The sequence below is a fragment of the Glycine soja genome, chromosome 8, assembly GCF_004193775.1.
Source record: "Glycine soja cultivar W05 chromosome 8, ASM419377v2, whole genome shotgun sequence".
In the NCBI taxonomy this organism is placed as follows: Eukaryota; Viridiplantae; Streptophyta; class Magnoliopsida; order Fabales; family Fabaceae; genus Glycine; species Glycine soja.
In genome coordinates, this window is record NC_041009.1 from 17,754,008 (window position 1) to 17,766,894 (window position 12,887).

Sequence of the window (12,887 nt, forward strand, 5' to 3'; positions counted from 1 at the left end):
AAATGTTTTATGCCAAAGTGAGAGACTAAAATAATTATAATTATCAAAGTTAGATTTTAAATTAATTTAAAACCTAATTAGAACACCTTATTCACATAAACACCATCATCAACAATCAACAGCTTGGGATTTTCAGAGAGAATATATAGATGAAGTGTTTTCAATATTACCATTGAAGGATTGTGGTAAGAATATTACTGGATTAAAAATTATACACCCTTTGATGAACTCCTCAACAGTTGACACGTGTGAATCAATTTAAATTGTTAATGATCAACGTCAAAATCTAAATTAGAAGATCAAAATTGCGTGATTGAATATAAAATGAGAATTAAATATGTGAATAATTTTAAAGGGAGATCAAATTCTTGGAGATAATTAGGGGGACTAAATTTACAATTTTGCTTTAAAGTTATTTTTGTTTTAGATTTTTACTGAAAATCATAATGAGAATTAATTTAATATTAGGGGGCCAGTCATGAATTTAATATTATTAGATTGTACATTTCTTTTTCGAGAATTAGTGCACAAAGCTACATGGCTGATTTCAATTTCATTTTTCTTACTTTCTTTTATATTTTTTAAATTTATTAATTAACCAATAGAATCATTTTTTTGAATTCCCAAAAATTCAATATTCAATATCAACTGCCAATCAAAAGGGCAAATTCCTTTAAGACCTAAAATATGTGATTACTCTTTTGTGACCAACAAAAATAAATTAATATTTTTTCATAAAAAAATAATTTTTGTTAGAGCAACGTATTTCTTGAATGACTTGATAAAAAATTTTACTACAAAAAAGTCATAATAAGAAGTGCTTAAGCTTCTATGCTCTTATTATGATAAGTAATATTTTTTAAATTAAGTAGTGATTTGCGTGTTTCGCATGTTATGAGCAACCACAATAGAAAGAGTAATAAAAAAAGAAGAAATCAACATCAAATTGTAGTTTGACACCTGACAGGCTAGACATGTTTTATATAATTATTGATAATTCATCTAATCAATACTTATTCTAGAATATTCTGCGTCCCAAAAGGGCTTAGTAGTTTATCATCATTGGTGAAAGTCGTGCGCCGTAAAAAGAACCCTAAGTTTCGCTTTTGCGAGGTACACATTACTTCATCTCTAATCTCCCGACTTTGACCTATACTGATTTGAACCTTAAAGTCTTTACATGTATACCTCTTTTGTATGAAGCAAGGAAAATCGTATCCTCATTGAGTTTGTGCCTAATAATACTCTTTTTATTATTATTGTTAAATTCTCTTTCTCAAAAAGTTTCCATCCTTTTGTTATGGTATTGAAATGCCTAGTTTGAAAACATGTTTGTCTATCATTTTTGTTTTAAAATCTGATCAAAATCCTTTTTTTGTTTAAATACAAATTGTAGTTGTAAATGACCAAAATATAAGAAACGAGGAAGGGATATAATGGTAATTGCAGTACTGAAAGTAAAAAATAAATAGGCTTAAAGCGCCAACGAATTGATTTCTTATTGCGGGTTTCAGTCAAAATGATGAATGCGAGTGAGAGGAATGCAACAAGGAAGCTTAGACGTGTGGGGAAGAAGCTCCTCAAGAAATCTTCTGTTCATAAACTTCTGCCACTGCTTCAAGTAATGTCTCTTATGAATTTTGGAACAAAGTTTAACAACATTGTTACAACAGGCCTTTCAAGCTTATGGTGTTTTTTGGTTTTCTAACTTCTAGAAATTGGAGTCGCTACTATCAAGCCTGGAACAAGAACCAACCGAGCCAATTCAAGAATCACTTGTACCTTCAAAGAAGGCTCTGATCTCCGACAAACTTTTGAGGCACACAGATGAGGATGTTAAGCTTTCAGTTTTATCTTGCATCACTGAGATTACAAGAATCACAGCACCAGATGCCCCTTATGATGATGAACAAATGAAGGTACGGTACTATTTTTACTTTAATGTATTTGTATTTTTTTTAATCAAATCATTGAAGTATACTATATAGTGTATACTAAAAATGATAAATGATGTTAATGCTTTTCTGTATCCATTATTTTTCTTGTTCAAATTACAATAATATAGCATTTCATTTCATGGTTAACAGGAAATCTTCAAGCTTATAGCGGCATCTTTCGAGAAATTGTCTCACATATCTGGTCATGAAAAAGCACTTGACATACTTGATAATGTCGATAAGGTCAAATTATGCATGGTCATGCTGGACCTTGAGTGTAATGACCTGGCTATTGAAATGTTTAAGCATTTTCTGAGGTTTATAAGGTTAGAGCCTTGACAATATGTCTTTAATCTGTTTCTTCCTGTTCCAAACTTTTATATGTTTCTTTTATTCCAATTACTTTTTTAACAAATGAACATAATCTCTATAAAATTCATGTACCCAACTTTTAAGTTTATTTTCTTCTTAGTGGATGGAGATCTGATGAAATAGTTGACATTTAAACAATTCTGCAATTTTGGTGAAGTGTGTTGAAGCTGATCACATAACAAGAGGATCATATTTAGATTTTAATCATGTCTCAGTTTATTAGCTTCCACCTAACAGGTTAAGCTGCTGTAGAATGAAGGCTCGCAAATGATTTTATATCTAACAGTCTCTATTATCTTTCTTGTTTAGATGAGTGTTTTGCATCAGTTCTTGTAACAGTCTCCCTTTGATACTAATATCACCTTAGTATCTGTAGAAAGAGAAGAAATTTGAGTGAATGCTTTCACTTAAAACAGGGCTGTATTTTGCAGTTTCCTATCAATTTACTTGAGATTTTCTTGTTAATTATTTTATGTTATACGTATTCAAGAATGAAGTGGTGTAGCCAAGAAAATTAGGGGTTTCTTTGCATTTTCCTTTTGCAAATGACGATGTTTTACATTAATAAATGCCGATGAAAATGCATATTGCTTGTTACAAAAACAAAAGTTGACTCCCTTTTCTTTTCTTTCTTTTTTTTTCTTTTCCCACTTTTAAGGTTTCATTCACTTCTAGAATTATTAATTACTTAAAGTATTTGCTCAATTTATAGGTCAAACCATCCCCGTAACGCAATTCATTCAATGGAATCAATAATGACCCTGATTTTGCAAGAAAGTGATGACATTTCCCCGGATCTTCTTAGACCTCTGTTGGATAGTGTATGGAATGAAAATAAGGTAATATGGTTTGCATCATATCAAATTCTTCTCGTATTCTTTTCTTTATGTTTCTTTTATTTATTTGGTTATTTACCATTTGATGTCGTTTTATTTAACATAGTCAATCTGGTTTAATTTATTTTTTGCAGGCTCTTTCACCTATGTCTTGGATATTGGGGGAGAAAGTAATTCGCAACTGTGCTGTTAAGCTCAAGCCCTATCTCATGAAGGCTGTGGAGTCCTCAGGCAGAGCTCTGAATGAGTATGCAGACATAGTAACTGATATTTGCCAGAACAAATCTGAATCTGTCAATGTGATTTTTCAAATGGTTCTGAACTTCTGATTAGACAGTGGTGAGTTTTACTTGTAACACTATCAGATTAACTGTTATAGCTAATATGTGATATTCTTGCTTATTATTAACTTTGCTGAATATTGGAAACCATGGAATAACACTGATTCCTATCCACACATAAAAAAAAAAACACTTAAAGTTCTGTTATTGGGGCGATATGGATAGTGCCTAATGTCTATCTCTATTACGTCGATATTAAAAGTGTTGTTACATTAAGTTTGTTTTAAAAATATCAGAAATGAAAGATAGATGAAAAACAGTTTTAGGATTCATTCATCAAAGTATTACAAAGTTGGTTTATTTATACAAAAATAGAAAATAACTAACTTAAGTAACCAACTAACTTACTCAAATAACTTCTAGTAACTAACTAACTGTCATAACCAACTAACTACTCAAATAACTTCTAGTAACCAACTAGCTGTCATAATCAACTAACTACTTAAATAACTTCTTGTAACTAATTGCAACTGCTTAATCGTGATACCCCTCAACTTGGCGAATAGATGTTAATCATTCCCAACTTGGTAATGAATTTACCAAAAATCGGGCCTGGAAGTGCTTTTGTAAAAACATCTACAACTTGGTGTTGGCTCTTGACATGGACAAGCTTGACTACTTTGGATTGAATATATTCTCGGATGAAATGATGATCAATGTCAATGTGCTTGGATTGTTCATGATGAGCAGGGTTTGAAGCAAGATTTATAGTAGATTTATTATCACAAAATAGCATCACAGAGGACACATCAACTTCAAAGTAAAGAAGTAACTTGCTTAACCAAACAATTTCACTAGTAACAGAAGACAAGACACGATATTCAGCTTCAGTGGATGATTTTGAAACAGTGGATTGTTTCTTAGAACGCTAAGAAAGAAAGTTGTTTTCCAGAAAGACACAAAAGTCAGAAGTGGATCTTCTGGTATCAACACAGCTGGCCCAATCAACATCAGCAAAGGCAATGAGGTTGAGAGAGTTCTGAACAGGGAAAAATAAACCTTGTCCAGGAGCAGATTTGATATACTGCAAAAGATGATGAACAACATGTAAGTGAGGAACTCTAGGTGCTTTCATATACTGACTTAATCGATTCACAACAAAGGTGATATCAGGTCGTGAGATGGTCAAATAAAACAATCTACCAATTAATCTTTTGTACACTGATGGATCAAGGAGTAAGTCTCCATCATGAAGATTGAGTTTTAGATTGGGATCCATTGGTATATTGGAAGGTTTGAAGGCCAAGAAACCTGTATCTTCCAAAAGAGATAGAGCATACTTTCACTGGGATAGTGAGATACCTCTGTTGGATTTGGCTATTTCCAAGCCAAGAAAATATTTCAAAGGGCCAAGGATCTTCAATTGAAACAAAGACTGCAATTTGGTCTAAACAGCTTGTACAGAGGCAAGATTGGGTCATGACAGGATGATGTTATCTACATATACTAGTAAAATGACTAAGAAATTTCCTGAGCCAATGGTGAAAAGGGAGTAATCATGCTTGGATTGATGGAATCCATGACTAAAAAGAGTAGTGGAGAACTTATAGAACCATTGTCTAGAGGCTTGTTTTAGGCCATATAATGATTTATTTAATTTGCATACCAATGAAGGATTGGCTAACTTGTATCCCTTGGGAAGTTCCATATAAACTTCTTCAAACAAATCTCCATTCAAAAAAGCATTGTTAACATCTAATTGGAGGAGGCACCAGTTTCTAGCAGCAGCAACACAGAGCAGAACTCTCACAGTGGTAAGTTTGGCTTCTGGAAAGAATGTATCAGAGAAATCGATCCCAGCTTGTTGAGTATAACCTTTGGCAACCAATCGAGCTTTGTATCTATCTACAGAGTCATCCATTTTGTATTTAACTTTATACACCCATCGACATCCTATACAGTGCTTATCAGGTGGTAATGGAACAAGTGTCCAAGTGGAATTTGCTTCAAGAGCTTGAATTTCCTCATGCATTGCTCGACGCCATTCAAGATAAGGAACAACTTGATGATAGAACTGAGGTTCATAGACAGTTGAGATGTGATTAATGAAAGCTCTGTAAGGGGGGCTAAGAGGCAATAGGGAACAATAATGCTGGATGAGATATGCAGCCTGAGATTGTGATATTACATAATCAGACAAGTATAAGGGATGCTTAGAGTGACGTGTACTCCTTCTTAAGGTGATAGAGGGCAAAGTGTGAGGATGATCTGAGCTAGGGATTGAGGGTGAATCAGTTGGATCATGGTTAAAGCTATTAGGTGGCTGTGGTGATTGGCTATGAGTTTGGTCAGGGTTAGGTAAGGTATTAGCGATGGGAATGGGGATAACCAACTCAAGTAAAGGATCAAGAATGACTTGAGGCTGTGAAATGATTTGAAAAGGAAAAATGGATTCATGAAAGACAACATCTTCGGACACAAAAAATTTCTTAGTGTCTAGGCTATACAATTTGTATCCTTTATAACCTTGGGGATAACCAACAAAAATTGTAGGCACTGCTCGAGGAGAAAACTTGTTCCTTGATGATGGAAGAGTGGAAGCAAATGCTAAACAACCAAAATTTCTTAAGGCATGATAGTCAGGTTCCTTTTTGAACAGAATATTGTAGGTTGAGCACTCTGATACCATATCAGAAATGAAAGATAGATGAAAAATAGTTGTAAGATCCATCCATCAAAGTATTACAAAGTTGATTTATTTATACAAAGACAGAAAATAACTAACTTGAGTAACCAATGAATTTACTCAAATAACTTGTAGTAACTGACTACCTGCTGTAACCAACTAACTACTCAAATAACTTTTTATAACAAACTGTAATTGCTTAATCGTGATAAAAAATAAAAAGAAACTAAAGGGGAGTCAGGAGAGAGTTACTAAATTGATTCCCCACGGCACAAAAAACAAAAGTCGATACTTTATAAAATCCCAAAATTATTATACTGCCTGTGAAATTGATTTTCCGTGGTTCTTAATTATTTTGATAATATATTTTAAATGGGGATTTTGACTCTTCATCTTGGGTTCTATGATATGATTATCTTTTGCAGTAACGAAGAAAGAACGCAGTTTATCGGTTGAGTACCAATAATTTCTATAATCACTTTTTGCTGCAACGAATAGAAAATTGTTATTCTTGATTATGATTTTAATTATATATCTAATGAGTTCACAAGAAAGTAAATATCAGTTTTATAAAGTGGATTGTGTTGTATTTAATTTGTTAATTGTCATCTTAAGTTCTTTTTTTAAATGTAAAAATGTTATGTCTGTTTCTCTTTTCTATCCATTCTGTTGATTATGCTATGATTGCTATCATTGAATACCTATGACTTATCTTATTCTTTTCCTTTTTTTCCCCCTCAGATTTACAAGTGGCAGAGTAACTAGTTATTGGGTTGTGCAGATGTTCCCCAGAGTTTTCACCTTTTGGTAGCCCCCTCCATTTCAGGTGGTGGCTTCAGCATAATGGACTGCTATAGGGATAGGAGTGTTTTTATTTTATTACATACAATTTGATAGGATTCATACATTACAATTGGATATCTTTATTTTGATAACTCATCACAATTCAGTCATTTTATTTGAATGACGAGACTTTGCTTGATGAAACTTGTTTACTTTTATTAAGTATTGATAGGTGGGTGTTATCTTGAGATGTTGAGGATACAAACGAAACTCTTGTCAATTTTTTTTTTTTTAAAACTTTTGGCTTGTCAGGCTAAAGGTTGTTTAAGCTATTGTTAGCCCGCATTACCATCCCTAGTCATGATCGTAGAGTGGCTCGGTGACAGATATCTTCATATCTTTTATTTTTATTTGCAACAAAATTTTACTTGATTTTAGGGGTTGAGCTAGATTGAAGTTAGTTTTGGTTGTGTTGCAATGCTTCGGGTTTAGGAAGTTGAGAACAAGTTTGATTGATGTTCCTAAAGATGCAGAGGAACAACTCTGTGACGTAAATTATCTTTAGAAATGGAAATAGATTGAAAATCAAAATTAATAACAACATTGTCTGCTTGGATGTCTATTCCCCTAGTGGAAACATCTGTGAATGTTTCAGTAAAAGGGAAACAAATGAGAAGTTATAATTATAATTATTATTGTTGTTATTAATGGAACGACATATTAAAAAAAGCTAGCATGTTTATCATGCAGATATATTTAAAGGATATATGGCATGCATTATCACAATAGTAACCACCACCACCAGTCCATCAATAAATTACACTAACCAAATATACATTATGCTATTATTCACTATCAATTCAAAGCTGATTTCTAAAACAATATAATGAAAATAATATCAGAAAAAAAATATGAAAATGGAAAGCATATACAGTTGCATATTGAAAAAGGTCAAATCTAGCTTGATAGACATTCCTCGACAATCAACAGAAAAAGAAAAAAAAAAAACTCTTTTTACTCATTTATTTATCGGAGGATGCTAAAGTGCATGCAACATATATACCTTTTGATTCCCTCCTATATAAACAGAAAATTAATTAACGATACCTCTCGCTAGTGTGTTTTCACAAATATTTTGGAAATCTTCGAGTGTCTCTCTTGTTGCAAATTGTAATATCTCCCATTTTAATCATATATTCAATGTTAAAATTGGGGAATGAGATTAATTATGACAACTCATTTTGCATCTTCAAGTATAATAAGATGAGAGTTATAAGAATAATTTAGTGGTTAAAATGAAAGTAAAAAGGAGATGGTGAGTTCAAATTTCTTTCTCTAATAAAAAATAATAATTAATATGTATTGATAAAAAAAAGCGTAATAAGACAATCTTTGGAAAGCATTTATCCGCATTATTTTAAAAAAGTTTTTTTAAATACTAATCTGGTAAAAAGAGCCATGGGCTTTAGCCCATTTTAATAGATTTAGGTGGTGGGGATAGTATATAAGTTATTTATTTAGATATAATGAAAACTAAAATAGTGTGCCTGTGCAAAGTTACACGGTCCGGAAAAGCAAAACAACAATTGTCTTTTAAAACGAAAAAAAAAAATGAAAAGTGGGAGTGCTGCTACTAACATGTGAAACTTATATGGTGGTAGTTGGATAAATTTATAAATACTATTATTAATGACAAGAAAGAGAAAATTATAAATAATTTTTTTCTTCTATGTGGGGGTGGCGTTGGGATTAGAAGGGTATTCTTTTTAATTTTTTTAATGACAATTTTTAATATTTAATAATATTTTATACAACCTAAAAATATAAAAAATGAAATATTTTTTTACAAGAAAAATATTATCGTAACTGATTAGATGGTTTTTTTTAATAAATTGAATTTATTAGATTTAAATATAAGTAGGGATGATAAAGTATACTCAAATCTTATGTATATCTGCAAATGGGTAGGATAAATATTTGATTACTAGGAATGAGTTCAAAGCTGATATTTACCTTAAAAAATTTAATAGGGATGGTGCGGATAAAGGTAGAATAATATCCACCTGATTTTTCCCTACATCATTATATATATATATATATATATATATATATATATATATATATATATATATATATATATATATATTACTAGTTATCAATTTAATGGTAATTGGGAGAAATCTAAACTTTTCTTAATGCATATATAAATTTGTCATGTCTTTATGTGAATTATGGATCAATATATTTGAAAAGCATTCTAGATTGGGTGAGATTTAATTTTGGAACTTTATGTTTTTATCATAATACACGATAAATGTACTCATAATATATCTTTTTATTACTTCAAATTTAGAAACAAGTTAAATAATTTTTCATTTGATGATTTTTTTCTTTATTTTATTATTAGTGAGTGAATACATACTTGAAAATTAATCTTAATCAATTAGTCATCATAATTTTTTATTTTTTAATAACTAGATAAACTATGTATATAAAATTTAGTATACAAAACACAACTCTTTATTAAAAAATTAATATATTAAATTTAAACACATTTATGTACATAAAATTTAGTATAAGCCGTATCAAAGCATAAATGAACCCAAACATATATGTTTTTTACCCCACACATCCAAGTCTCATTAAACAAGTTCCTCATTCTAATATACTTGTCTTTTTTATGAATTATGTTCGAATGACTTTAAGCTATATTTGAATGCTTTGAATTTTATGTTTAGATGATTTAAGAGTGAATTTTCAACTTAGTTGTAATTTTTTTTAATCAATATTTTTTTATTGATTTGTTGACTTTATGTATAAGTAAAGTGTAAGTACGGGATAAGGATTAAAGTTACTATTTGCATGGATATGAGACTAGATACAAGAATCTTTTCAAATGCATATATGAGGATGAGTATTATAATTACAATCCGCATTCAAATATAGCTTAAAGTTATTACTCGCATGAGGATGGGGTTGGATATGAGTATCTTTTCAAATGCAGGCATGAGGATGAACATTATAGTATGTACAGACTCTATGCATTGTCATCACTAAATATAACTTTGGTATTCATATTTTGTTAAATCCATAATTTTGATCATTTTATTTTAAAATAAAAATATATGATTTCCTATTTTAGAAAAATTTATTTTTGTCCCAATACATAATTTTGCTTACATTTTTTTATTTCTTACATTTTAATTAATTAAATCAACTCTTGATGACAGTTTAAATGAATATGTTAGATCGTTTGTGGTTAAATTGAACAAAAAAAAATGCAGGTAAAATTGAGGATTAGATCAAAATTACAATATTTTTTTTTAAATGGACGGATCAAAATTACAAAAGATTAAATAAAAAAGATGACCAAAATTATATTTAAGCAAAATTATTATTATTATTATTATAAAAACATTATAAAATTTGTTTATTTTTTATGTTTCACTTATGTAAAAAAGTAAAAAAAAAAAACTCTCTACTTCATATTTTATTTTTTACCAATTTAAACAAGACATTTTTCTACCATATTTTTTACCCTCTTATTTGTTTATTTTTTTATTACATTTTTCATAAAAATTTCACAAGTTCTCTCCTTTCTTTTATTTTTAGGTCATTATTAGACTAATCATATATAACCACATACCAATTTTAATATAACAATAATAATTCTATATTATTTTTTACTTTAATCATTTCATACATTTTTCTTTTCTATTCTATTATGGAGTTATGCTTTAATTATAGTATGATTTTTTTCCCATGAATTCAAAACGATGATTTTCTTTGTAAGTATTCTTTAAGCTCATATGCTTAATGTACCATAAAAAAGAATAATTTTCTATTTAATAATTACTAATTTAAATAATTTAAAAAGGTTAAAAAATGAAACAAAATTCATCATTAATTCAATATTATTGGATTGTACATTTTTTTATGAAAATTCACGCAGGGAGTAATATGGATGATTTTCATTTTAATCTTTAACTTTTTTTTATATTATTTTATCTATTAATCAACAAATAGAAAATCATTCATTTGAATTCAAAGAAATTCAAGATTTTCATTAAGCTTCCTTATCAAATAATAGGTTTGAGAGTTATAAGGTTCATTTTGTGGTAAAATGATTTGATAAGATAGGAAGAGAAAGGTTGTGGGATTCACTTCCCTACTAATAAAAAACTAATAATTAACATATGTCAATAAAAATAAATAAATAAACAAAAGGTTTGTCTAGGATGGCCATCTTGATAAGGGATATTTTAATGCTTTAATTGTTTTTGCTACACCAATATATTCCTTGAGGAACCGCGAAGTGGTAGAACTTACTATGGAAAAAAGCCCTAAAGTTTTTGTGTTGTCTAATCAATATGTGTTTTAGAATATTCTAAAAGGCCCAATAAGAGTCCAATAATTTATCCTTATATGTGAAAGTTGTAGGGTATTAAAATCCCTAGGTTTAGCCTCTTAGAAGTATGCACCACTTCATCTCTAACTTCTAGACTTTGACTTGTATTGACTTCAACATTTTCGGCGGAAAACTTATAGATACACCTTATTTGGTGCGGAGCAAAGAAACAACTATTGAAGGTCAAGATCAATCCCTCGAAATCCTTCATTGAAGGGTTATCGAATTCCTCTAAGATTGTGAGATATGTGATTATCCTCCTTGAACTTGTGCTGAACAATATACTTTTCTATTATTGTTGTAAAATTTTGATTATCTAATGTTTTTCTCTTTTTGTTATAGTTTTGAAATCTCTAGTTTCAAAACATTTCTTTTATATCTTTGGCTTTCATTTTGGTTTTGAGATCTTCAAACATCAAAATCACTTTGTTCTTGGTCTTAAAAATTGAGATCCATGTATTAGTATGAAAGCTCTAATCTCAAAATTAAATTCATCTATATATCATTTGATTATTGTTGAATGTGAAATCCCCAAGCGTTGTCAACTCTCCTAAATTAAAAATATATATTAATTAATAAGCCGATATGAGATAATTATCTTTCTTTGCAAATTCAATGATGGAGTGGTCGGCTTACATTATTTGCTAATTACTTTTCACCTTATAACATTTGCATAGATCCACATAAAGATATAAAAATCATAAAAATGCAAGATGAGAGATTACATCAAGAAGTTGCACAAGTTTGTGAACCGAAGAGCACTCGAGGAACTTTCATCCCACACATCTAAGTTGTTTTGTTGTAAGTCTCTTTGTCAAATCTAAAGGCTCATTAGAAGATACTATTTTCTGCCTCAAGATTTGCACATTCGCACTCTAAAAAACTTCTTATAGTCTTAAAACCTAATGTAGTCCTTGTAAACAACTATTATATCTTGTTGCTTATTTATTTATTTATAATTGAACACTTATATTGCATGACTCTTATGTGCTACTTACACATGCTAACAAACCTTGTTTAGCCATTAGTGTCTATTAGTCCATTTTGTTGATAGCTACAATTTCCATTGAGGTGTGTAATAGAAATTTGTCTTAAATTAAGTTTTCCAAATCTTGGCTATAAAAAATATTAAGTGTAATTTTCATGTATTATTGTTATAAAATTTTTAACATTATTAATCAATTAAAAATTACTTGTTATTATGATTTAATGAAAGTGATTGAATTTTAACTTATAGTATTTTTTATAGTCAAAAAGTATGAAAATTTTTAATTTTGAGTGAAGGATACAGATACACAAGGCAAAATTGTTTGCACACCTCAATAATAATTTAAATTACTGTATAATGTGTTTGGATTAGATTTATAATGAGAAAAAATCAATTATTTTTAAGGTAAAACAATAAATAATTGTTTCTATTTTTTTTAATGATACCACCGTTATTTTGAGAAATATAATGAATGCTTAGGTGTTGTCCAAAGTCCAAACACATCAGTAGTCTACTCTGCAGAGTAGAGTGACAGACAAGTGTCAATGACCAAAACCAGGTCAGGTATGCTGTATGCGAGTGTGTGTCAGTGACAC

General features: G+C 29.8%; 1 protein-coding gene across 1 annotated transcript; it reads left to right on the forward strand.

The window, feature by feature from the left end:
- The first annotated feature begins 1,034 nt into the window (after positions 1-1,034).
- On the forward strand, positions 1,035-7,141 carry LOC114421321 (sister chromatid cohesion protein PDS5 homolog B-B-like). The gene is made up of 7 exons (XM_028387192.1): positions 1,035-1,113; positions 1,515-1,621; positions 1,716-1,919; positions 2,088-2,263; positions 3,022-3,148; positions 3,280-3,484; positions 6,854-7,141. The coding sequence occupies exons 2-6, from the start codon at positions 1,520-1,522 to the stop codon at positions 3,472-3,474; spliced, it is 804 nt and encodes a 267-aa protein (XP_028242993.1). The 5' UTR covers positions 1,035-1,113; positions 1,515-1,519; the 3' UTR covers positions 3,475-3,484; positions 6,854-7,141.
- The last annotated feature ends 5,746 nt before the right edge of the window (positions 7,142-12,887 follow it).